Source organism: Lissotriton helveticus, chromosome 6 (assembly GCF_964261635.1).
Source record: "Lissotriton helveticus chromosome 6, aLisHel1.1, whole genome shotgun sequence".
NCBI classification, from domain to species: domain Eukaryota; kingdom Metazoa; phylum Chordata; class Amphibia; order Caudata; family Salamandridae; genus Lissotriton; species Lissotriton helveticus.
In genome coordinates this window covers 1,419,214,923-1,419,240,395 of record NC_136067.1, presented here as the reverse complement: position 1 = coordinate 1,419,240,395, position 25,473 = coordinate 1,419,214,923, and the positions used below count along the sequence as shown (strand labels likewise).

Here is a 25,473-nt window from a genome sequence, read left to right as displayed (position 1 = left end):
CTCTACAGATGGGAACACAAGCAATCGCAGACCCGTTTCTGCCAAAGTGCAATAGTGGGCAAAGAAATGATGGACTGGATTGCAGTCCAGATATCTATTAAAAAGATCAAAAGATGCAAAGGGTATCTGGGCTAAGGCCACATGTGACAAAGTTGCTGAGCCTAAAAGATAAAGTGAGGTTTGAGTCCACACTGTTCAACGACAAATAGGGAATTGGCAAGATCACACATGGAAGGGAAGGGTGGTCTATATGAAGCATGTATGTGTGCATATTACTACCATGCAAAGAAATGACAACAAAAAACTATGTAATTCACCAATATATCTTACTGAGCTAACTATAACTTGTGCCCAAGCCATGCACAGTTTATAATCTCACATATTGCATCCCTCATGACATAGCAAATAACATTACTGATGAAATCTCTAATACCATTATTGATGACATTGCAGATGACATGATACAATCATTGTGGCACCATCATTCTACAGGGTAGGTGGACTTGAAGTCATTCAATATGCTACATTTTGTGGGTACTTTTCTATTCACCTTAAGGGGATCACCATTACTCTCTTATAGGCTTCACATGCCCTGCAATTTTAAGTCAAGATGTTGACAGGTATACATTTGCCACTGTAATGACACCTTCTGTCAAGCACTATGGACAACACTCCGTAGTGTAATAAAAATACACTATGCACATTTCTGAGATTAACATAATGTTACAGAACACTACAGCCATGCTTATGACAGCAGTACAAGATAAACCACCTCTAAGCAGGTTGCCCCTACATTCTACATTATTCAATTAATTGCAATGCCTCAAAATCTTAAGTGAAGTTCTAGCAAAAACATGTACAGGTAATACAATATGTCTATACCACTGTATTCTGAATTTTTAACATGTGCATGTGCTTAGCTATCCACTTGTGGATAATATAATGTCAACAGAAGCTTTGGCCTTTCTCAAAGAGATTTTAGATTTGAGTTTGGCTTTAAGCCACAACCTACTTTCAAACATACCTCTGACGTCTACATTAGATGCATTCTGCCTCTACCCTATTTAACATGCAGTGCTAATATGTTAGTACCATATAGCACCATATAGTTTTTAAAATATACAATTAAGCTTGTGACCAAGGCCAAGGCTATTTTGATGCTATATACTCACACACATACACTCAGTAACTGTGTAAATACATAAATAAATATATATATATATATATATATATATATATATATATATATATATATATATATATGTCGAACAAATAAAGAGTGAGCCGATGCAATTCCTTGTGGCTTTCACTTAAAGGGGTTCCTGTTTTGGATGGATTTATACGGCCTACCCGGTCGGGAGAGAAAGCCCACTGCTGCGAGCAGGTCCGTTCTAAGATCACCTGATTTTTGGAACTTTGGAAGGAATGCAAGTTGGTGCTTTACAGGGAGTGACCTGCTTGACGCTCTAATCGGCATCTGGAAAGCAGGGCATGCGCCCGCTCAGACTCTGCTTCAACCCACTGAGGATTTCATTTGTTTTTAATGTTCAAGAAATGTGCGCACCCACTTGGGATTTATTTTGGCACTACATGATCCACAAGGCCATAGCACTGGACACGCCCACTGAGGCAGGTATTAAGAAGTTAAAGTGCGCTATGAACTATGCTGCCATTTCTTGGATTGACTTTTGCCACTGACGAAGGTATTCTACATTCCCGAAACGCGTTTGGCGCTTGAATTTTGTGAAGTGCTTTCTGGGCGAGGGGCCTGCCAGCAAGCTGTCGAACAAATAAAGAGTGAGCCGATGCAATTCCTTGTGGCTTTCACTTAAAGGGGTTCCTGTTTTGGATGGATATATATATATATATGTATGTATGTATATATATGTATGTATATATATATGTATGTGTGTATATATATATATATATATATATATATATATATATCGTGCTTCCTTTCCCCGCAGGGCGTTTTCCTCGTGCACTACCAGGTATATCAGCGATGTCTAGTCAAATCATGCGGTTCAAGTTTACTTATAATAACAGCAAGCCAGCAACACCACCCTACGCGTTTCGGTCTCTACGTAGACCTTGCTCACTGGACTGTTACAGATCTAGGTAGAGACTGAAACGCTTAGGGTGGTGTTGCTGGCTTGCTGTTATTAAAAGTAAACTTGAACTACATGAATTGACTGGACATCGCTGATTTACCTGGGAGTGCACGAGGAAAACGCCCTGCGGGGAAAGGAAGCACGATTGAATTGCGGCTGGGCTCTGCCACACCTTTGATGCACAGCTATAGAGCGCCCAGAAGCCTGAAAGTTGCCACGTTTTGAAGAAATATATATATTTATATTGTGCTCCAAATTCTTCCCAACTTGTAAAGAATTATCCACACTCACGGGGCTGATTCCAGAGGTTGTTTATTTTCCAACAACAGACAGACTCGTTCGCGTTTCGGCACACAGCCTTTCTCGATGTCAGTAGCCACTAGACATCGGCATGCATTTAAAACATTTTCACTGCAATAAAGGAAGGACTATAGCATACTGACATTCAGCAGCGCCATCTTGAAGTAATACATTTTACCATGAATATGATCGATCTTGTGCATGTTTTTTTGTTTTTACACATATTTTTGTATACTCCATTATCCAAGTACAATCAAATATGTGAGACAAAAGCAATTTATCACTGTCCCACCATTTCGAACTTCTCCTTATTTTATATTTCAAATTACTTGGTCTCAAAACAGAATTACGCAGTGTATCGGCCATTCTCCTTCCTTTTATGTTATTCAAGTCTGTGTTTAAACGATTCAACCATCATCTTTTTTATATATACATTTCTATAAGTTTTTTTGTTTTTTTTATTTACATTTTTTCTTTTCTTCTTTCATTACATGTTCATAGTTGCAGGTAATATATTGACAGTATTTATATTATATTACATTGCCCACTTTCTTCTTTTGCTCTTTACAATTTCTTAAAGCCCCACGAGAGACACCTCTTAATTTAGAATTCAAATTGAGAATCAAAATTGACGTCAAATTCAAAGAAATAACCTTGTTTCGTCAAAGTTGTATCATATACTGTTCTTTACAGAGCTGTCACAATCACTGCATCCCTTGCAATATCACAGTTTTTACCTTGCCAAATCATTACATTCCAATATGTACCATAAGATCTTCCCCACTGTTCATACACCATGGGGTTTTGGTATGGAGGTCAATAATATACCTCGATTCCAATCTTCGAAGTTTTCTTAATCGATCCCCACCTCTGACACTCTCAGGGACTTGGTCAAGTCCTAAGCAAATTCGCTGATTCCGATCACTTTTGTGTTTCTCAGCAAAATGTCTTGCGACCCGATACGCTTGGACCACCTTATCTATTGCCCTCAATTGTTCGAGTATTCGTATTTTGAATGGGTGCACAGTGCTACCTATATAGCGCAACCCACAGGGGCAGATGAGACAGTACACCACATACGGTGTGCTGCAAGTGATGAATTTGCTAATTTTCTTGACCATACCAGTGTCTTGAATGGTATATGTAAGCGCTCTTTTGCTGTTACAACACGCTTTACATTTGTTACAGGGGAGAAAACCCTTCATATATTTGAGGGTATTAGTTTTTGGTGGTATCTTTTCCAAATGACTTCGTACCAACTGATCTCAAATGGACCTGGCCTTTTTGAATGTAACTAGCGGAAAATCAGAAACATCCCCACCTATGACATTATCCGTTTTAAGGATATGCCAGTTTTTTTTCAGCAAATGTTTTAAATGATTTGCCTCTGCTGAATATGGGGTGATGTCTCGGAATTTGCCTCCTTCTGTTTTCCTGTTCTTACTTTGGCCCAATAAGGTATCTCTTGCGATTGCTCTTACTTTACACAGTGTTTTGTTCAAGGTTACAGGATTATAGCCCCTTACAATGAATCTTGCTACACTTTCGGATGCTGCTGTTTCAAAGTCACAATCGCGTGTGCAATTCCTCTTGAGTCTAAGTAACTCCCCATAGGGGATACTTTGCACCAGTTTAGGGGGGTGGCTGCTCGTTGCATATAATATCGATTTGCCAGCCGTGGCTTTTCGATATAAGGAGGTCTCAAGTTTCTCCCCCTCAACGTGCACTCTCAGGTCCAAATAGTCCACTGCCACTGGACTAATTGTCCCTGAGAAGTGCAGGTTGTAATTGTTGTCATTTAAATTAGCGATGTAGTGACGTGCAGTTTCCTCTGTCCCTTGCCAGATGATAAATAAATCATCGATGTATCGATGCCATTTTATCACCGAGCCACTTGATATGTCATCCTTGTAGGTTCTGGGCACCTGCTCCTCCCACCAGCCAACGAACACGTTCGGATAGCTGGGAGCAAAGCAGGTGCCCATCGCCGTACCAGACACCTGTTTGTAATATTCAACTTCAAAAAGGAAAATGTTTTTAGTCAGGCAAAATTGCAGGAACTCAATCAACATACAATTATGTTGCGCATATCTTAACTGCCTTCTCTTTAGATAGACAGTGACCGCCTCTATTCCCTTTGAATGTTCAATACAGGTGTAAAGACTCGTGATATCAAGTACTATAAGTAGGTAATCAGATTTCCATTGTACATTTTGAATTTTATTCAAAAAATCCTTGGTGTCTTTCACATGGGACGATAACTTAGTTACCAATGTTGCAAGAAAATAATCAAGGAACTGTGAGATGTGTTCCGTCAGTCCCTGGACCGAAGAGACAATGGGTCTCCCAGGTGGATGAAGGCTGTCTTAATGTAATTTGGGAATATGATAAAATGTTGGGCAGGTAGGGTTTGAGCTGCGTAAATATAAATGTTCTTCATTTCCAAGCATTCCTTTGTTGTACCCCTTATTTATAAGTTCATCATACGCTTGGATACTTTGTTGGTATACTTTGAAAGTTGTTTTTTGATAGCAGCTGCCATCCGATAGTTGCCTGATGGCCTCGTTATGATATTGTTCCCTTGTTTGCACCACAACATTCCCCCCTTTTGTCCGAGGGTTTGATAATAATGGACTTGTCCTTTGCCAGTGTGTCTAAAGCGTTTTTCTCATCTCGTGAAAGATTTCTATCACTGATATATATGTCCTCTGTTTCTTGCGAAACTGTAGGAGATCCTTTGTCATTTCCTGTGAGAATGTATCTAGGGCATAGAACGGCATTTGTGGGTTGAAGGTAGAGCGCGGCTTGAATGGACTCTCTTCTCGGTCTTGCTCTATTCCCACATTTATTGCGCGTTGTACTACATCCTGGCTCGTTACATCATCCACCATTCCTTCAGTTCTTAAATTCTCCAATGCTTCTATACCTGGAAGGTCATTAACAACTAGATCATCAGTAACTGTTATTCTTGTTGTTGACTTTTTATTGTCCTTCAAATGTGTTCTGATTTTGAAATACTTATGTAGTTTCAGCTTTCGTACGAAACTAAAAAGATCAATCCTGGTTTGTGTATATTCAAGATGGGCGTCTGGGCAGAAAGTCAGTCCCAAGCTTAATACTCCATGTTCCAAATCAGTAAGTGGTCTGGTCTCGCTGTTAGATTTACCAACGTGAGATTGGTGGTTTCCACTATCTTCTGTTCATTCTTCTGCGGTTGGTCCAAGCCGTGGTTTTGGGCTTTCCTACCGCCACCGGATCTTCTTGTCCTCCTACGTTTGTTTCTGGGGGCTTGTTTTTCCCCCCTCGTAGCCATGATTGCCTTATGACTTGAAACTCGGTTTGAAAAGGGGTTTGCTTGTTATGTCCACTGCGACTTGCATCACTGGTTCATCGCTGGATTCATTCCCCGTCAGGTCAGATTCTGATGTCACGACAGTTTGTGCCGGCAATTTTGTTTTAGAGCTTAATTCTTTTCGGGAAACATCAATTTTTTTTGCATAAGTTAACACTCTGCCCTGCGTATAATCTCTTTCGTCTCTTTGAAACTTTTCTTGTTTACGAGATTTTATTTTCTGTTCATATTTCAACAATCTTATTTTCATCTGTTCCATTGATTCAGTTATCTTTTTGTCATCTTCCTCTTTGTGCAAATCTTCTTCCAGCTGCTTGATCTCCGCTAGTGTCTTCTCGCGGTCACTCCATGCGTACTTTACCAACAAACCCAATGTTCCTTTACAGTAATGGGCCATATGTTCTGCCCAGTCGGTCAGTAGTGGGGGTCAGGATTTTTGTATGAGGGGGACGGTATACACCCTCAGTCCTCTCGGGACTCTGTCCACCTCAATGTATCCCTGTAAGCTTGTAGCCTCCCACCACTTCCTAATTTCGCGTTCATATAAAATTTCCAACTTCAACATTGTATCGTTGAATTTCGTCTTGGGTTGTTTCGGATCCGGCATGCTGGATTGGGCTCCGCCCACATTTTGTTTTTTGAACATGCCTTTAGCATCTTCATGCCTGGTTGATTCGCAAAACATGCTGTCGTCTACTGGCTGTTGTCCAGGACACTTTTATGGCTTTTATCTTGCAACCTCTTATAGTGATATCGCCCCTTACGTCGCGCTGCCACACATGACTGTTTTTGCTTTTCAAAACAGAAGGAGATTGTTAGCTCACCCACTCGCGGTTTCCTCGATTCGCTGCGACTCTTCCGACGCGCTGCTCGTTGTGTCCCCGCACTTGGTTCCGCTTTCTTCCTCTCCTTGTGGAATGCGCGGTGTGACCGTTTAATGCCCGTTCAGAGCACAGCTCCAAGTTTCCACAGTCATCGGCGCACTCTTCGACGGGTGCGGATAGCGGTCGTGGACGCCGCCAATTATTGTGCTCTAATTTCTTCCCAACTTGTAAAGAATTATCCACACTCACGGGGCTGATTCCAGAGGTTGTTTATTTTAGTATGTTTTATCTTTACTTTCCATTTATACATGAATGCCCTCATCACCCTTAATTAGGTATTGTGGGACGAGTAGTTCAATAGCTGTGTGTGAATTTTGTTTCCTTACAAACAAACAACGTCATTGCATCAGTGTTCTATAGCACTTTGGTAGCACAGCTTATCGACAGTGTGTTTGTTGATAGGAGGTTGATAACCATGGGATCTAATAAATTGAGTACTATGACCATTTTAGAGTCACATATTATTGTTTTCAACAGGGATGATGTTATATGATCATCTTGTTCCTTTCCTTTTAAAAGTAGAAGAAGGATTGTATATTTACTGCTCGTATATTGTAACATAAGCATGTGGGACTAGTGCCCAAATGATCTTAATGATTTCAACCAAATGAACTATAGAGGATTTCTACTTTTATGTTTCCTCAAGTTCCATACTATTGAAAACAAGGGTTAAAGTAATGTTATAGTTAGGTGTGATAAAAAGATATATATTTTTTTTAACTTAGAAATTCACTGGTAAAAAAACCAAATGTTGAAGTGACATTATAGTTAGGTGAATATATCAGTGACAACATTAACTTTTTGAACTAAAAAAATACAGAAATTCACCAATTATATTTAACTTCCACCCCACCATGCACTGCTTATGACCGCACACATTTTATCAGTCATGCCGTGATCTGTGACATCATTTATTGATGACATCTCAAATGGCATAACTGATGACATTACTGATGACATCAAAACCTTTTTTAACTTTTTGCAATTGGATAATAAAGGAAATGTTTTTTTGAATTATGTTTTTTGCAAATTCTGAGCTGATGGATGACAGTCAATCTCACATTGGATTCTGTCACTTTCGTTTCTGTCATTGGTATTTCAAATAAGTGCTTGCCTTGATAACTGCAACGACTTATTGGTTTGCTGCTGGATGTATATATAAAAATATATACCATTCTATCTGCTTACTTTCTATTGCCAGCTTTATTATACATGCTTGCTAGAACCTCTATCACAGGTTTTGAAGCAATTACTTGAGTTGAGAGCTACTAGAGTGCACCTCCTCCCAAAAGACTCATGGTGGGCTTTGCGACTCTAAATGTTATTGCTGTGTTCCAATGTTTTTTTTGGTTTTTTTTACATTTTATTTTTATTTTACCAAAGCAGCATCAAGGCACAGATGATTTGCAACAATTATACAGTTATGTATTCAGTTCTCCAATCAAATCTTTTCATTACATTTAGGGGCGATTGTACACAATAAGCAATTACCTTAAAACGACATTTTCGAACATTCGCTAGATCTAAATAAACAATAATAGGTTAGGACACCAGTCAGATGTACTTATACATTGTACAGAGTACTGTGCGACATTTAAATGCGGGGCAACGTACCAATTCCAACCCTCGGTTGATGTAATCCTCACCAGTATTTGGCTCACATTCTAGAAGCAGATTACTCGTCATCTTGTTGTTGCTGTAAATATTCTACAAGAGGTTGCCAGAAATCCTTTGGTCTGGAGGCCTGAGGTAGTTCCTCCTCATATGTGCCCAGCGTTTCCTTACAATAAAGCATATCAGTCAGCCTGTCCTTAAATCTGGGCGGGAGTTCGCTACCTCACTTAATGGCTATACGCCGTTTTGCAAGTAAAAGTGCAACCGTCAGCAGCTTCCTTCTCCTAATCGGCCTGAGTTTATAGATACCCAAAAGGCATACCAGTGGGGAGTGTGGAATGTGTTCAGTTAGCATGTGCATGAGTGCAGTCGTCACTTCTTGCCAATACCTGTTGAGAGCAGGGCAAGTCCACGCCATGTGTAAAAAGTCGGCGTGGGGGGGCGGAGCAACGTTGACATTTATCATCTGCTCTGAGGCCATACTTGTGCAGTTTGACCTGTGTGTAATATGTCTGATGTAAAAATTTAAAATGGATAATGCGCAAATTACAATTGGGAGTGAGTAACTTCAATTGTGCCCAGCTATATCCCCAATCCTCGTCCGATATTGTCATTCCCGTCTGTTCCTCCCATCTCTTTTGCGAGTTATTTATGTCCACCCTTTGTTCATTTTGGGACGCCGTGTACAATCGAGTGACCAATTTCGATTGCGTTGGTGCCGTCAACAAGATCTGTAGGGCGAGCAGCGTCGGCGGTTCAGCTGGGAAAGTGTCATATAGATCTTTTATCGCAGCTCGCAATCTATAATATGTGAACATTTTCAGCTGCATTTGGTAGGCACAGAAGGTCAGGCTTTGAAATGGGATAAATTCATTGTGCGGAAACAACGAGCTCATTGTCAATATTCCCATATCTCCCAGTACAGTTCTCATTTTCTGTTCAGTTGTGACTGACAATTTAGGGTGATTCGCCAGTGGGAGTGCCGGAGCATAGAGCGGTAGTTTACCTGCTCGTGATGCCAAAGTGTGCCAGGCCCTTGATGTGCATTTAACCAGTTGTATCGTGTCATTTGCATACTAACTGACAGGATCTACAATGTATTGTGGTAGACGGTTCGGATGAACACTCCGTTTCCACTGCTATATGGGGTATATGTGCATGAGGTTGTTACCAATAATGAGCATGTTGTGCTTGTGCACAGTAATAGTATAACTGTAGATCCGGAGCTGCGAACCTTCCCAGGTGGTAGGGTTTTGTGAGTGTCTTCCAGCTTACCCGTGGTTGCCTACCTGCCCATGTAAGCCTTTGTAATGCGGATCGCAGCAGTGTGAAGAAAGCATTTGTGAGCCAAATCGGGATATTCCAGAATAAATATAAGAATCGAGGCAGTACTATCATTTTCTGTAGGGCAATTCTATCTGCTATTTATAAAGGCAGCTTAATCCATTTTTCTACTGTTTCCTCCAGTTTGGTCATTGCTACCTGATAATTCTCTTGGAGTACCACCTCTGGATCTCGATGCACCCAGATCCCTAAATACTTTACTGGACCAGTGTCCCATTTCAGTGGATACTCCAGCGTGGGTTGTGAATTCTCCACCGTCAAGGATATCACCACCGATTTATCCCAATTTATACTCAGACTAGAGTATTGTTCATAGCTAATGTATTCCCTTATCAACGGGTTCAGATTGACGTCTGGATAGCGTATATACAGCACCATGTCATCCGCATATAGTGATATTCCTATTGGGCGAAGGTTAAACTGTAACACCGTTTCTGGATGCTTCTGTCTAATTTGACAAGCCAGTGGTTCCAGCGTTAGCACAAATAATATAGGGGACATGGGACATCCCTGTCTTGTTCCGCGGCTAATGTCGATGTGATGTGAGGTGTTGCCATTTATCCGAACTCTAGCCCTAGGTTCCTTATACAGTAGAGCTATCCATTTCAAGAAAGGTTGCGGGAATCCCATTCTCACCAGTACCATGATCATGAACTCCCACTCCACCGAATCAAACGCTTTTGCTGCGTCTAGGAGTGCCGCCGCTGCCGGCAATTCGGGGTTCAAAATTTGGAACATTGTGAACATGGTGCGTAGGTTTTGTGTAGTGGATCTGGTGGGGATGAAGCCCGCCTGGTCTGGCAGTACCAGAGACCCCAGCAGCAGCTGTATTCTAGTAGCTAATATCTTAGCAAGGATTTCGACGTCTATGTTTATGAGGGAAAGTGGTCGGTAGGATTCACATCTCCTGAGATCCTTGCCAGGCTTCCGAAGGGCTATCAATAACTTCTCGTAGTGATTCTGGCAGGGCACCTTCCTCGTACGCGTCCTTGTACATCTGGGCTAGGTGTGGTAAGAGAAGGTCTCTGTATTCCTTATAGAATTCGCCCGGCAGGCCATCTAGACCCGGCGCCTTGTTGTTCGGCAGTGAATTAATGGCATCTTTAAATTCGTCTTCCGTCAAATGATGACCTAGGAATTCTCTGTGCGTGTCTGAGAGCCAGGCTAGGCCTACGTCGACCAAGTATTCGTGGATATCTTGGCTCGTTTTTGTCATCTGTGTGGTGTATAGCTTAGAATAGAACGTCCGGAAACAGTCCAATATGGAGGGGGTATCATAAACTAATTCTTCTCGGTCATTCATTATGTGCGCTATTAGTGTATTCTGTTGCATGGATTTTATCTTGTGCGACAACACTCTGCCTGGTCTACCCCCTTCTCCGTATGCCCTAGCTTTGGAATTCTTTGTCAAATATTTTATTTCCGTGTCAGTGAACTCGTGATATTTGTCTACTTTACGACGTATGTCTGCTAATATGGAATCCTGCAGTGTGGCTGTGTAAGCAGTTTCTAGCTCCTGAATATCCCTTTCTATCATTGTTAGTTATTGTCTAATATCTCGGAGTATCCCTGCGTGTTTGCCTATGCAGTGTCCTCTCATGGTAACCTTGAATGCCTCCCACAGTGTCCTAGCGCTATCTATCGAGCCCTCATTGGTCTTAAAGAAGTCTAGAATGGCTTGGCGCAATTCACTGTGGAATATCTGGTCTTTCAATGCCGACTGCTGGAGTCGCCAGGTGAATTGCTTTGGGGTGTGTGTAGGTATCGCTAATTCCATACCTACTGGGGAGTGGTCAGAGAGCGTTTTAGGCAGATGTTCCACTGTAGTCACCCAGGTGCTGACTTCCTGTGTGGTCAACCAGAAATCTAGTCTCGACCATGTGTTATGTGTCAATGCAGTGCATGTACCTTCTCTACAACCTGGGTGGAGCAGCCGCCATATATCCACCAAAGACCATTCTTCCATACCGTCTAGTAAAGCTCTGGTCGCCTTTTTGCCTTGTCTTTCGGCACCAGTCGATCTGTCTAACCTGGTGTCAAGGCACGTATTAAAATCTCCCCCCCATATGACAGTAGTCGGTTGTATGTCTCTCAACTTGGCTCATATAAACTCATAAAATTGTGGGTCATCTATATTTGGCCCATATACGGATACTATGGTAATATCTGTGCCCCCAAAATTCCCACGCAAGATAACATACCTTCCCTGATCATCAACAAGCGTATCTATAAGAGTAAAGGGGATATTACATCTAATCAGTATCAGTACCCCTCTGGGGTAGTTTGAATATGACGAAGCCACTCTAACCTGCGCCCATTTATAGCCAGTCTTACTCTCTCGTTGGGGTGAAATATGAGTTTCTTGTAGACAGGCCACATCCACTTTGTGTCTATCCAGATATGCAAGCACTTTCCTTATTTTTCTTGGATCTTGGAGCCCCCTCACATTCCACGTTAGGAATGTTAGTGTACTAACCTGTCTCCGTTCAGTTGCCATAATTACCATTTAACTGATCTTCAATACTGTACCCCTGCATAATTACAGACCTCATGTAACAATTACCAGTGATGCTGTAACCCACGATAGCTGCCCGGTGATTTTCATGCTTGCCCCCCCCCCCACCCACCTCCCACTCCGTCGTGTGCCCACCAACAAAGACAATTCCTCATGCATTACCTTACAATGAACCCACTTCCCCCCACATATGTTGTCCAACCTCTACCAAACAAGAACAGTTTTGAAGTACACAAGAGGGCAGGAGCTGCCAAGACTTTACCCCTCTGTATCTCGAGGCGAGGGGGGGGGGCATTTAGAAAACATATAGCAGCACCAAAAGTGTGAACAACAAAACTTCCCCAAAACTTCAAATGGTATATATCTAAACATATGCATATTACTATTTGTAGCGTATATTTCACAGTTAATACCACTGCCCAACAATTTAACAGCGGTTACACTCCAGTATTAACTTATCTGAGCATCTGGATCTCTTCTCCGCCGCTGTTCTACAGTCTGACTCCTGCGTATTTTGGGGCCATGACAGCTGCCAGTGGGCAGGTTCCTGCCAGGTTTTTCGGTAGTAGGTTACCCACCACCTAATCACCGATTATTATTGGTCCCCTTAGTCATGGCGCAGGCATTGCAGTCCATGTTATCCATTAGCAAGTGACAGTTCTCATTCCACATCTGACAGAGCATCCCGTTCTTGCAGTCTATCTCGCAGCGATCGTCTACGCTCACCTTTCGGCTTCCTCTGTTGCAGGTATTTCAAAACGTATTTAGGTTCACCGAAGATTTTTGTTGCACCATCATCCGTTATCTTTAAAAGTGTGGGGTACAGCATTGCATATGGTATATGCAGGTCACAAAGTTTCTGTTTTGCCAAACCATATTTCTTCCTCGCTTCCTTGACCGATTGGGTGAAGTCAGGATATAGGGCTATGTCCATGCCTTCATGATGCAGTGTCCCCAATTCTCTCGCTTTTCTCAATGCTGCGTCCCTATCCCGATAGTTTAATATTTTAGCAATAATGGGTCTTGGTCTAGTACCCACGGGAGGTTTGGGGGCCAGGGATCTGTGGGCCTTTTCAGCGAGAAAAACGGCCGAGAAGGTGTCTCTCCCCATCAGAGCGATCAGGAGTTGTTCCACGTACTTTTCCATTGGACCTGTATTTGTAGCTTCCGCAATTCCCATGAGGCGGATGTTGCACCTACGAGACCTAGCTTCCAAATCCTCGGTTTTGGCAACCAGCGCAGCTAATTGTTTGTCCACTCCAGATTGCTTAGTGGTCATTTGATTTTGAGCGTCTTCGACATCTGAAATTCTACGTTCTGCCATATCAATGCGTTCTGTATGGCGGTCCAATCTTTCGGACATGCGGTCCACTCTATGAGCGAGAGAGTCAATTTTACCATCAATGTTTGTTAGTGCGGTTTGTATCATTAGGAACATCGATTGAATGTTGTCCGCTGGGACCCCGCCCGTTTGTGACGTTGCCTTTGGGGGCGCCTGCTGGTCCATACCAGAGTGTTCTGGGACTTTTTTTGTCGAGTCAAAGTTTATTTTGGGTTGGTTTTTATCCGGCTGTCCCATTTCTGCGTTTGATTACTGTCAGTCTATCCTACGTCTCAGATAAGTCATGTAACCTCCGCACCACCTGCGGTAGTGAACACAGTGCTCCAATGTAAGCTCGCTGTATCGAAGCGCTGGCAATCTACCATCCACTCCTACATGTCATGCCGCTAAAGGTCGCCGCCAGTCCCACATGCTTTTACTGTGCTCACTATATTCCCAGTTCGTGGCTCTGCTCAGCTGCCTCGTGCTTTCTACAGGCTTCAGCATGGTTGGTAAGGAGCAGTGCCTGGGTCGAGGTAGCGCTGTGGTGTTCCCCGTAGTTTATGTGTAGTCGCCTGGCCTGCCCCCTACACACTCCAGTATGGTGGCTGTTTTATATTGGGCCCCTATTAATTTGCCAACATCAATTGCAGCCTGCTGCCTCTGTCGTGTTCTTGCCCCGCATGTCGGCCGGTTCACACCACTCACAGCGCGGCCCTTCCCCAGCCTCTGTGGGGCGCCCGGCACTGCCTGCTCCGGGCGCAGGATTTATTTCCCCCGGTACCCGCCGTCACCCCCACAGAAGCGGCGCCGTGGGGGAGGGGGGGAGGCACTGGATCCACGAGCCAGACTCGAAGTCACGGGCCTCATCACCAGGTCGCGGTCACAGCGACCCCCGTGATCCGGCGTGCGTGCTCTACGTCCTGGCCCCCGCTGGTACTATAGGCCGGTGCGTCGCCCGTTGCGGTCTTCAGTAGGCCTATGCAGATTGCCCGGTCATAACATTTACATCCGGCGGATTAGGGGATCCAGAGTTCCGTCGAGTGTGCTCAGTAGGTTCCTGTGTCATTTAAAGTTGTTCGTTGGGGTGTTGTCCCCCACTTTGGCGCAGGATGAGGATGTTTTATCAGGCCCCCTTGAGGAGCTCGCTTAGAGCGCTGCCATCTCGAGTCATGGCTAGCTCCGCCCCCCCCGCTGGGTTCCAATGGTTTATTAGTAACAGACACATGCCACATGAATATATAGCATCAAAGCATGTATTGCCTTTTACCTAAAAGTAGCATTTATCACCCTTCCAAGAAAATAAACCTAGTCAAGCACTTTGATTTCCCATTGTCAGACACCTCCCCCTAAAAACGGAAATCTCCAAGAAAACTCATCCAGTGACCAAGTATCATTTGTGCCCAAAATAAAACTATACATTCTTGGATTTGACTTGAAAATACCATCCAAGCCCCGGTCCATTCTCACATAAATAATGGCAATGCCCAGCTTAATGGCATTCACCAGACTCAACAGAAGAGTACCTTGAGTGCAGATGCTTGACTCAAAGTACAATGGTATCATTCCCAGCCTGAAGGAAGTTTAATAGGAATACTAACAGGCCTGCATCATAATCAAGACCTGATGCATCACCTCAAAGCTGGTAACAACTAATAAACAATGCAGCCTAGCAGAAAAAAACAATACCTCACACAAAAAGAAAATGTCTGACTTAAAAACTAGAAGTGCAAAAAGGAAAAGGCCAGAAGGCAAAACGCACATCTTTAAACAACCTATATCACAGACCATGAGTGATTACACCACTCATTAAATGTAAGAGGGAACTAAAAACCTAGGGCCCGTTTTAGATTTTGGCAGACATGGTACTCTGTCACAACAGTTCATCCACCAATTTTGAGTCAGGCGGACCGCCAGATTTATATGCTGCTGTTGGTATAAACTGCCCTGCGTTGGCCCACCAGGAATTAAGATAAAAAATTGAGACCCACATCATGGGAGAAAACTTCTGTGGTGTTGGGTCATTTGTTTTTACTTTTCCAACACCATATGCCGCTTTAGGAGTTTATTTTTGGAAGAGTAAAAACTTTTAAAGTTTGGTATAAGAGTTTATAATGAATGACGGGCACACCACCACCATGACGATGGTTCACACAAACCCATTGAGTTCATTGCATGGCCGGTTGTGAACTATACATTTGGCGTGTGGAGTACATGCAGGATGGCAGTTAATAAGGTTTTCTGCCACCCTTTCTGCCTTTACTCTGTACATCAACATCTAAATCAGGACCTTGTCTCTTTAAGGAGCTACTTAGAACTCCCAGAGCTTTCTGCATCTGTGGGCTAAATATTAACAACACTCACAGTCCTCCTCTAATTCAGCACCTTCCTGTGTAAACAATCTTGAATCAGTCCATACCCATTTACTATGTTCAGTGCCCAACTGCATCCTAGCTAGGTTAACTATAAGCTTCAAACCATACTGAAGCCTCTTAATTGAAAAAAGTAAAAGCTTTCTGTATAAACATAGTAGCGTAGAGTTTCCTCATATGGTGTGATTTATTTTTAGTTACTGATATCATTTGTAGGTTCTGGGGACCTCAGCTAGATGTAGATAATATGACCAGGTGCAATAGAGTGCAGATGCTTTGCTAAATTATGATGATTTAAAAAATATTTCCTGAATGTGTGTGTGAGTGGCAGCCAGCTTAATGGACTGGAATCAGTAGGGTTTCTTTGTAAGATTCTGGCCTTCTTGAGCAGGAGCATCATGGAATGGGCAATACCGGTGACAACCAGCACGTCAATGTCCTCACCGTGATGAAGGAACAGTGGGCTCAGTATTACCACAGAATTCTTCGCCTGTGCCAGCCCAAACTCTGTGTGCACTTGCAAGCAAGGTAACCACCAAAAGCAGCAAGCAGGGGGCACATTTCCCCTATTAACAGGAAAGGTGTCCCAAGCAGTTGTTAAATCTATCACAACAGCAAGAAGGAGTTAAGGAGCACCATTAGTAAGTTAAGGAAGCAGGAGATGTGAAATTATCCCTGCTATGATCTGTCTAGTGAACAACATCTTTAAATTTCCAGCATTAGGAATACCACGTATAAATTATATATCAAATGGGTCTTCTTTGATTTGCACATGTATATTGACGAGTGATTTAAAAGGGGTCAAGTAGTCCGATGATGCCCAAGAGTGCTGGGCCCTGTTTACCATTCTTCTAGGTGGTCAGAAAAAGACAGAAAAAGAAGCCAAGAAGGAAACATTAAAATGATCACTGTTAAATTGAGAGCAAAATAACAAATGTGCATCAAATACACAGAACAAATAGGACAATTTATTTCTTAGCTACTACTTGGTCCCTCAATAAACATTACTTACCATATTGGTTATAAATTCATTTGGGCGCTTCCATGTGTGAACTTTAAGAACGATTGGCAGTTCAATCTTTCCTTCAGGATCATCAAAATAGTGCTAAACCAAGGAAGGAAGTGCAAGAGCTTGATCAGATAAAATAAATAATTACACAATTATATTTGCTAGCAAGATATACATGAGCAGAAGGAAGTAAGGTATAGACAGGTATACAGGTAAATTACTACTTCTACTACCATTGATAATGTTCTCATTTTACTTTCCGCCAATCACTTTTCTGCAGAAGAAAATTGCTCCCATTTGCCCTTCTGAGTATGACATGCATTTTCAAAACATGCATGAATTTCTGAAAGCATTGACACTCTTAATGCAATCCAGACAGATTGTAGGCAATGTAAATATGTCCTGTGTTACCGCCATTGTTACTTTTGCTCTGGGTATTTTATACTTTCAACTCTGAAGTAGCCGAGATCCACTGGACAGGCCCCAGTTAAATGTGATCTTCACCAGAAGATAACAATTTTGAGTTAAATATTGGCACACCTGTCATTCTGGTAAATTAACTATATGTAGAAAACAGTTTAAGCATTTCTTAAAAGGCCAGATGTGGCATGCCGGACTGAAGGAAAGTTTTTCAGCACACTGCCGCCTGCAACGTAACATGCTTTTGGAAAGGCAGATTTTCAGCAAAAACATAGCAGAATCCGCTTTGATTGTCACATTTGGATTATAACCATTTCTTGGTAGTTTTTTTTCAGGAACAAACTGAAAATTAAATTTTCAGTGTATAGGTAATCCATAGTGAGAAAGATAATATATATGCAGACATTTAAGGTTAGCTGCAGTGTTTAGCAATGGTGCAACCAAATTCCTAGCTGGCCACCAGTTCTTCACACCTAATCCCCTTAACAATTGGGAAACCAGTTGCTAAATCAGAGGGAGTCCTAAGCAGACTCGCAAAGAAATAGAAAACGTGCTCCATGCCTTTCAGGTCACACATAGGTATGAACAGCCCCGGTCTCAAACCTTTTTTTATATTGACCCTTTGACAAATTGATTCATTCAAAAACGTGAATAAAATCTAAATAGGTTATATTCCTTCACAGCGAAAATAATCTTCATATTGCACAGGTCACATCCAAATATCTCATATCTATAAAAAATTTGGTCGCATTCCTACGATCAAATATGTCATTTCCCAAAAGCGCCGGCTTTAAAAAAGGTGGGCGATAATCTTGGGCAGCCCAGTCAAAAATGTAGCCAGTCACTGTTTACATTTTAACCCCTTGGCTGCGGGGTGTTTCCCCCCCGCTGTGCAGGGGGTAGGGGGGCCGTACGCGGCGCCGCTGTGCTGTTGACGAGCTCGGCTCGTCATGAGGCACAGCAGAGCTGCCTTCGTGACGAGATGAGCTCGTCACACCACACCCGTTTTTAGAACGTTCAGCACAGCGGGGAAATTATCCTCGCGTGCGAACGTTCCAATGGCTGTGACGAGCTGAGCTCGTCATGAGGGCAGCTCAACCGTCCCTCATGACGAGCTGAGCTCGTCAACAGCACACAAGGGGTTAAACCATAAGTTTCCATTTGCATCTATCACTGCTATCTTTGCTGCATGACTCACATAACATGGGTTTAATTGGCCTCTGAACTTTAGCACTGCTAATCTAGGGGAAGGAGTAGGCAAGACACCGGGGCATATTCACAAGAAATCGTGATAAACATCATAAATTTAGCCTAACACAACTTTAAATATCGCAGTCTATCGCGAGAAAATAACACGGTCTAAACGTCCAATTCCCAACCCCGCGGCACCATGCGATAGTAGCAGGATAACGCGCCAAATGACCGCGTAAAAATCAACACGACGCACAAAAAATGTGAAAAACGAACACCCAAAAAGTTGCGATGCCACAAATTGCGATACAAAAATCAGCGGCAACCAGCGACAGGCCTGCAATTCACACGCTCCATGCGGGAAAATGCACTATAAAAGCAACAAAAAAAACCACCAAAACAGAAGCAAACTGCGTAGCACCATGGATGCACTCGGACTGAGTGCAGAGGACAACCCAAACTCCACAAGCCCCACGGAGGACCAGCCAGGAACCCCGTGGTCAGCGAAGGGCAAGGAGAAGAGGAAGAGGAAGACGGGTTTCAGTGCGTAGGAAGATCGGTTCATCATCACGGAGGTGACAAAACATTACCAACAACTGTTCGTCACCTCCATTGCGGCACTGGCAACACAAACGGAAATATGGCAGACCATCATCAACAACGTCAATGCAGTCGGAGTGTCGAGGAGGTCAATAGTGGAGGTCAAGAGGTGCTGGCATGGTGTGCAAAGCCAGACCAAACAGAAACTCGCTGCCAACAGGAAGGTAGCAAAGGCAACTGGAGGTGGGAGTCCTGCGCCACAGGAGGAGCTGGATCAGCTGGAGGAAATGGTGGCCATAGTCACCCGTGTGGAGACGGTGGCACGAGTTGGGGGTCTGGACACAGCTCTATATGACCTGAGCCAAGAGCAACAGGTTGAGTAACGCCCAGAGACTGGGGGGAACGGGGGAGATGGGCACAATGGCACACATGCACAATCATGTGTAGCACACTGCACATGCACAATGATAGTGGAACATGTTCCTGATACTCTTGGCACACTGCAGCACACATAGAAACACCAAGTTAAGCCCCGTCCACAATGTGCACATATGGGCCCCCTCCATATTACCAATGCCACAACCTACCCATGCATATGTGCAGAATCAAGAAAAGCAGCGGCTGTGTGAGCCACACTGACTATGCAAGTGACACTGCAAGACCGAGAGCATAGCTGCTGTCAAAATAATTGACATGGTGCACGATTCGACATTGAGGTGGCCCAGTGTGGATCACATCCGTAAAGGAGCAGGTCGCACTCTGACACATCCACATACACCTACAACCCATGACGTCTATTACACATCAGCAGACAAACAATGCACCAGAGCACAAAATCTGCCCAAGAGCACAAATAACCCAAGATGCAAACATTCCTGCCCCCTAAAAGCACACAATTTAAAGGCACACCGCCTTAAAGGGATGAGGGTCAACGAAATCAGAGCTGCAGGGGATACTTTCCCACAATGCAGCACCCACACATAAAAATCACAGCACATCAACATTGATGGCAATGTGGTACAAAGTGCAACACCTACACCACAGGACAGAGGACACAACAGGTTCTGCTTGTGCGTAGTAACTGGCCACTCACATCTGGCATTGCATGACACTGTGAGATGATAATGTACGAGTACAACCACACATCTGTCATGTAGTAAAAATTTCCACTGTCAGCCATCCAATAGCCAGCTCCACCAAAACAGTCACAATGTACATTGTCATGCAGACTGTATGTAAACATCTACAAAGCATCAACATACATGGGACACTCTGTTAACCTGCATCTCCCCTTTAGATTGCAGAGGGACAATCAACACCTAATGCAGAGCAGACCACAAAACTCATCAGTGATGATGAAGAGGACAACCAGCACATATGCTCAAACACCCTCCAACGGCTAATGGACAGCCTCCGCACCCCACCCCAGGAACAGTGCAGCCCAGCTGCCTCAAGGAGACCCCACCCCTGCACAGACCACACAGCAGGAAACACACACCAACATCGCTGTCTCCCCGGACCCCCCGAAAAACACATGGAATTCCAACACCGTGTGTTGGGTTGCCAGGAGGAGATGGCTGATCAGCTGCGGGTGGGTTTCGAGCTCGTGGCAGCCAAACTTGATGCCATACGTGGGTGTCTGAGTCCCATCAGGGACCACTTACAGTCCCTAACGGACACCAACTGTCTGCACCATGCTCCCCGACAATCCTTGGCCGACATCGCTGGGGCCATTACTTGGATACAAGAACTCTCTAGTCAGACAGGCACCAGCGATGATAGCACAGAGTTGGCACAGATGTGCAGGACAATGGAGACCATGAAGCAGATGCAGGCTGCAAGTATGACTGCCACGGCTGAACACCAGCGAGATGTAGCTGGAATCTTCCATGCTGTGCAGTTCCTCATCTTACCACAACATACTGATAGATGTGGTATCGTTTGAGCAGCTGCCGGCTGCGGGTCAATTAAAAGAGACTGCACTTTGCGAGGCATTTTTTTCACTAATTAGCTAGTGCTGTTAGTGTTGCTCACTGTTCTTTACTGTTCACTTTTCCCTCGAGTTTCTTGGGGTTCCCCCTGGAGATCTCTTAGTATCTACTTGAACCATGGCAGAACGAAGTGGACTGGCATATGATGATTCAGTCTTCCAGTCTATTTTGGACAACATGCCAAGTATTTTAGAATCTCTCCCAGCACCATCAGTAGTCACTGCAGATGACTGGACCAAAGTGCTGACACTAAAGAAGTCGCACTCCCGAACACAAGTGCACGGGATTGCGATGGCAGAGTACCTTAGGGCAAGCTGTGCACCACCAGGCTTGATTGTAACGAATGCTCCCCGCCTTTTTCTAACAGACAAATCCTTTCTAAAAGATTGGTCCCTGATCGCTTTGCGATGTACACGAGATTGGCTCATTTTAATCATTAGCACAGCCAAGAGGATCGCAGATACCATCCTCATTGAAATTCAGGTTTTGGAGGCACAAACTACAGTGACCCCGATGGTTTTCAAAAAACAAAAAGAAGAGTCTGATAAAAACACTAAAGACTTTAATGACTTCATACTACACACTAAAATTGAAAAATTCAAAAAAGACCTTGCGAAGTTCAAATTAGATCATGTGTATCCTTATACTAGTGACTCTTATAAAGCACCTGAGTTTAGAAACAGTGGGAAAAGATATGGATCTAATTATTCTGGGTCTAGTACCGATCCTGATAGTGACTCAGACACCACTAATCCTCAACAATACCCAACGAGCGGTCGTGGGAGATCACGCAGTTACCAGAACTTCAGGGGACAACAACCTGGTCCAGGTCAACCGTGGTGGCAACCTACACCCTGGGGGCACCCAGGGTTGTTTCAATATCCGTTTCAACCAACTGCAGGACAATTTCCAGGGTTTCAGGGTTACAACAACCAGCCTTTTTTAGGGTTTGGCCCCCGCAGGTAACAGGGAAAAAGAAGAGGCCCACAAACACAGGTCCATTGGGAAGATCCGACTGGCCCTCACACAGGTACCCGCAGCCACACTGCGAAAAATGTCCAACCACCTTAGTACAATCAGAACCCAGTCTGGTCGTTAATCTCAGCAAGAAGCAATTATCACCCAATGAAGAAATTGTGCTGAACAAAGGCTTAGGCTTCGTGACATCTGATAATGGGGACCCTTTTCAGATGCAAATCGAACTTGCTCAGTTCTTTCGTAAGCTACGGCTGCACTATTTCTTCAAGGATAAAGAGACTTCCAACGACGACCAATTAGAGAAGAACACAGGTCTTCGAATTTAATCCAATTTCTTACCTCCTATCCACACTGTACCGCCCCAGGTAGCTACCTTCGAGAGGGCAGTTAAGGACGAAATTGACAAAGTCTGGGACTCAGGAAGAAGAAGGGGAGGCTTTTGTAACCTGTCCAGACAGGAAAGTCAGGCACTCCAAACCTTATCACAGGACCCTTCAATCATGATTAAACCTGCTGATAAGGGGGGTTCCATAGTGATACAAGACATGGACACCTATAGGAATGAGTGTCTACGCCAATTAGGTGACAGAACAGCTTATCTACCTCTCTCTGTAGACCCTACCAGGAGACTGATGAGTGAAATCCAATCAGTAGTGGAAGAAGCTTTGTTGGAAGGCTGGATTACACCTTTGGAAGCGCAATTTTTGCAGACCCAGCATCCGGTTGTCCCTTATTTTTATACTTTGCCTAAGGTACACAAGGCAACAAGACCACCCCCTGGCAGGCCCATAATATCGGGGTAGGGCTCGGTTCTCGAGCCCCTTTCAGAATTTGTTGACCATTTTCTCAGACCTATAGTACAGACCATGCCTACTTATCTCAAGGACACTAAAGATGTCCTACGAGCAATTCCGGACATTGAGTTCAACCAGGAGACAGACCATTTGGTGTCTCTAGATGTTGAATCACTGTATACCTCCATCCCCCAGGATGAGACTTTAGATACCATCCATTCCATCCTGGGGGAGAGGGACCTGGACACCATCACTCCTGTTCCTTTCATAATGTCTCTAGCCAAAATCGCTATGAAAGAGAATTATTTCAGGTTCGAGGATATGCTGAACCTTCAAATCTCGGGCACGAGTATGGGCAGCATTTTTGCGCCGAGTCTGGCGAATCTCTATGTTCATGTTTTTGAACAAGAGCAAGTACTAACAGCCAGTAACCCTTTCTTTTCGTCAATAATATGGTGGAAACGCTATATCGACGATATTCTGGTGGTGTGGCGGGGTGAGGTGGATTCGATCAATTGCTTCCACGAGTGGTTAAATACTCGTAATAGATTTTTACGCTTTACAGTAGAGATGAACAAAGAGAGGATTGCCTTCCTTGATCTCTCTATATATGCCACTCCCACGGGTCTTCAGAGTGAATTATTCTGGAAACCCATGGCCAGAAACTCACTTCTGCTATATGACAGCCAACATCCTAAGTCGCTCCGCGACAATTTGCCATATGGGCAATTTCTACGTGTTCGAAGGAACTGCTCCACCAATGAAACTTTTTTGAAACATGCAGCCACCCTTACAGGTCAACTCCAAGCAAGAAATTATCCTAAACAACTGATTAAACGCTCCCTTAAACGAGCTAGCAACAACAATCGTAAGGCAATCCTAGAGCCCTCAACAGTGAAGCCACCTCTCACACGCTTGACCTTTGTTAGTACCTTCAATGCCAAATCCAACCAGAGTCAGAGAATTGTTAGACGCCATTGGCGGGTACTGAACTGTACTAACGATAAGATTGAACAACCCTTGTTCGCTTTCAAGCGTTCCAAGAATCTTCGGGACTGCTTGGTACACACCCGCCCCAAGGAGTTACTGACGGAGACCAGTGGCACTCTCTGGGATCTTCCAGCAATACAAGGACACCATCCTTGTGGTGGGTGTTCTGTTTGTGCCCAGACTTGTAGAACCACACAACTGGACATAGGAACTAATCGCCCTTGGGTACTAAAACGATTTTCAAATTGCAACAGCTCACATATCATCTACCAGTTGGTTTGTCCCTGTAATGAGAGATATATTGGGATGACTACACGCAAGGTGCATACACACATACTGGAACATAAGAGCGCGTTTAGGTGCAAGAAGAGCGTGTCTAAACTTATTAAACATTTTTTGGAGCATGGCCATAAGGAAACTGATTTCAGCTGGACGGTTTTGGAAAAACCTTTGATCCCCTCTCACATTTCGGATGTCTCTAAATTTCTGCTTATGAAAGAACAGAGGTGGATATATAAGTTGCGTTCTGATTGCCAGGGTCTAAATGATGAAATACCTTGGACCACACTCTGATATATGGCAACTTAATTGCTGGTGGGCACTCTATTTAACAGTACTTGGGTCAGATGCTATTTCTAGATGTTTTTTGATATACACTGATTGAGCTGGTATATATACATACCGATGGCTTGACGCTTTCGGTGCACTATGGCCACATATATAGGCTTTATTGTTAATGCGATGAAGGGGCAAATACTATAGATCTAGTTGACAAATCACCATGTTTATTACAGGTGCATGCTGCCGTTTTTACTTGAGTACGGCACATTTAGACAATTGCATTACAACCAGGCAGTACTATAGCCACTGTATGGTTTGATTACGTAATACCATACCACGATAGAGATTGGATCGCCATGGCACTAGTTTGTCACTCGTTTAGAGTAAGTCACATTGGGCACTTTAACAATTGTCTGCACAGGCTTGGTTAGCTAGATTGCGCATGCGCGTTGCTCACGAACTATACAAGTGAGCTGAATGACATCATTCTGTAGTCCTGCTAGTCTCGCGGGATTACGAGCTTTACCCGATCTTTCGTCTCAACACAAACAGAGACGCCCTTGTAACAGGTAAGTTACTGTAAGGCATTATTTCCCTGTTTCGATCATCATATTTGTTAACACATGGTCCAGGCATTAATAAGAACATTTCTAGAGTAATATGACGAGACGCCTTCCGGTTTTTTCTTCACACTGGACAGCGCGATGTCGATTGGCCACGGCGCGGCGTTTGCACTCTATTTGACACGACGTATCAGTCCGGTTCGTTGCCTCCCCCTCAACTCGGGTCCTGCCAGAGGCAACGACGGACAGGTATGCTCATGTGTAATACTGACAAATTTGTTGTTGAAAAAAAGTTGAAAAAAAGTTTTTGGGCATTGAATCCAGTGTTTGTCTTTGGTGGGAACTTCACATTTAGACATAGCCGGTTCTGTAATTTACAATTCTTTAGGGATCACCAGGCTTACAAAGTCATGGAGCAGAGTCTGAGAGACTTCTAGAGAGGCCTGAGCCCTTAGTTGTTGAGGTTTCTTTGATGGTTTTTTGAACATAAAGCTGAGGATAACGTTAGGAATGCCCATATTGATGCAGAACAGAGTGTAATTAAGCTGTTTCACCTACCTGCATTATGCACCCGTATCCTTACTTTTTCTAGAGCGTGGTCTCACTATCCCTGAGTGTGTGTC

The 25,473-nt window shown here is 43.7% G+C and overlaps 1 protein-coding gene across 2 annotated transcripts in view; it reads right to left on the bottom strand.

The window, feature by feature from the left end:
* ADGB (androglobin) overlaps nucleotides 1–25,473 on the bottom strand; it is a 1,448,570-nt gene that overhangs the window by 1,293,157 nt on the left and 129,940 nt on the right. For both annotated transcript variants that reach the window (XM_078649209.1, XM_078649210.1), the window contains exon 3: nucleotides 16,826–16,918. In XM_078649209.1, the coding sequence (XP_078505335.1) occupies nucleotides 16,826–16,918 (93 nt within the window). The remainder of the gene's footprint in view (nucleotides 1–16,825; nucleotides 16,919–25,473) is intronic.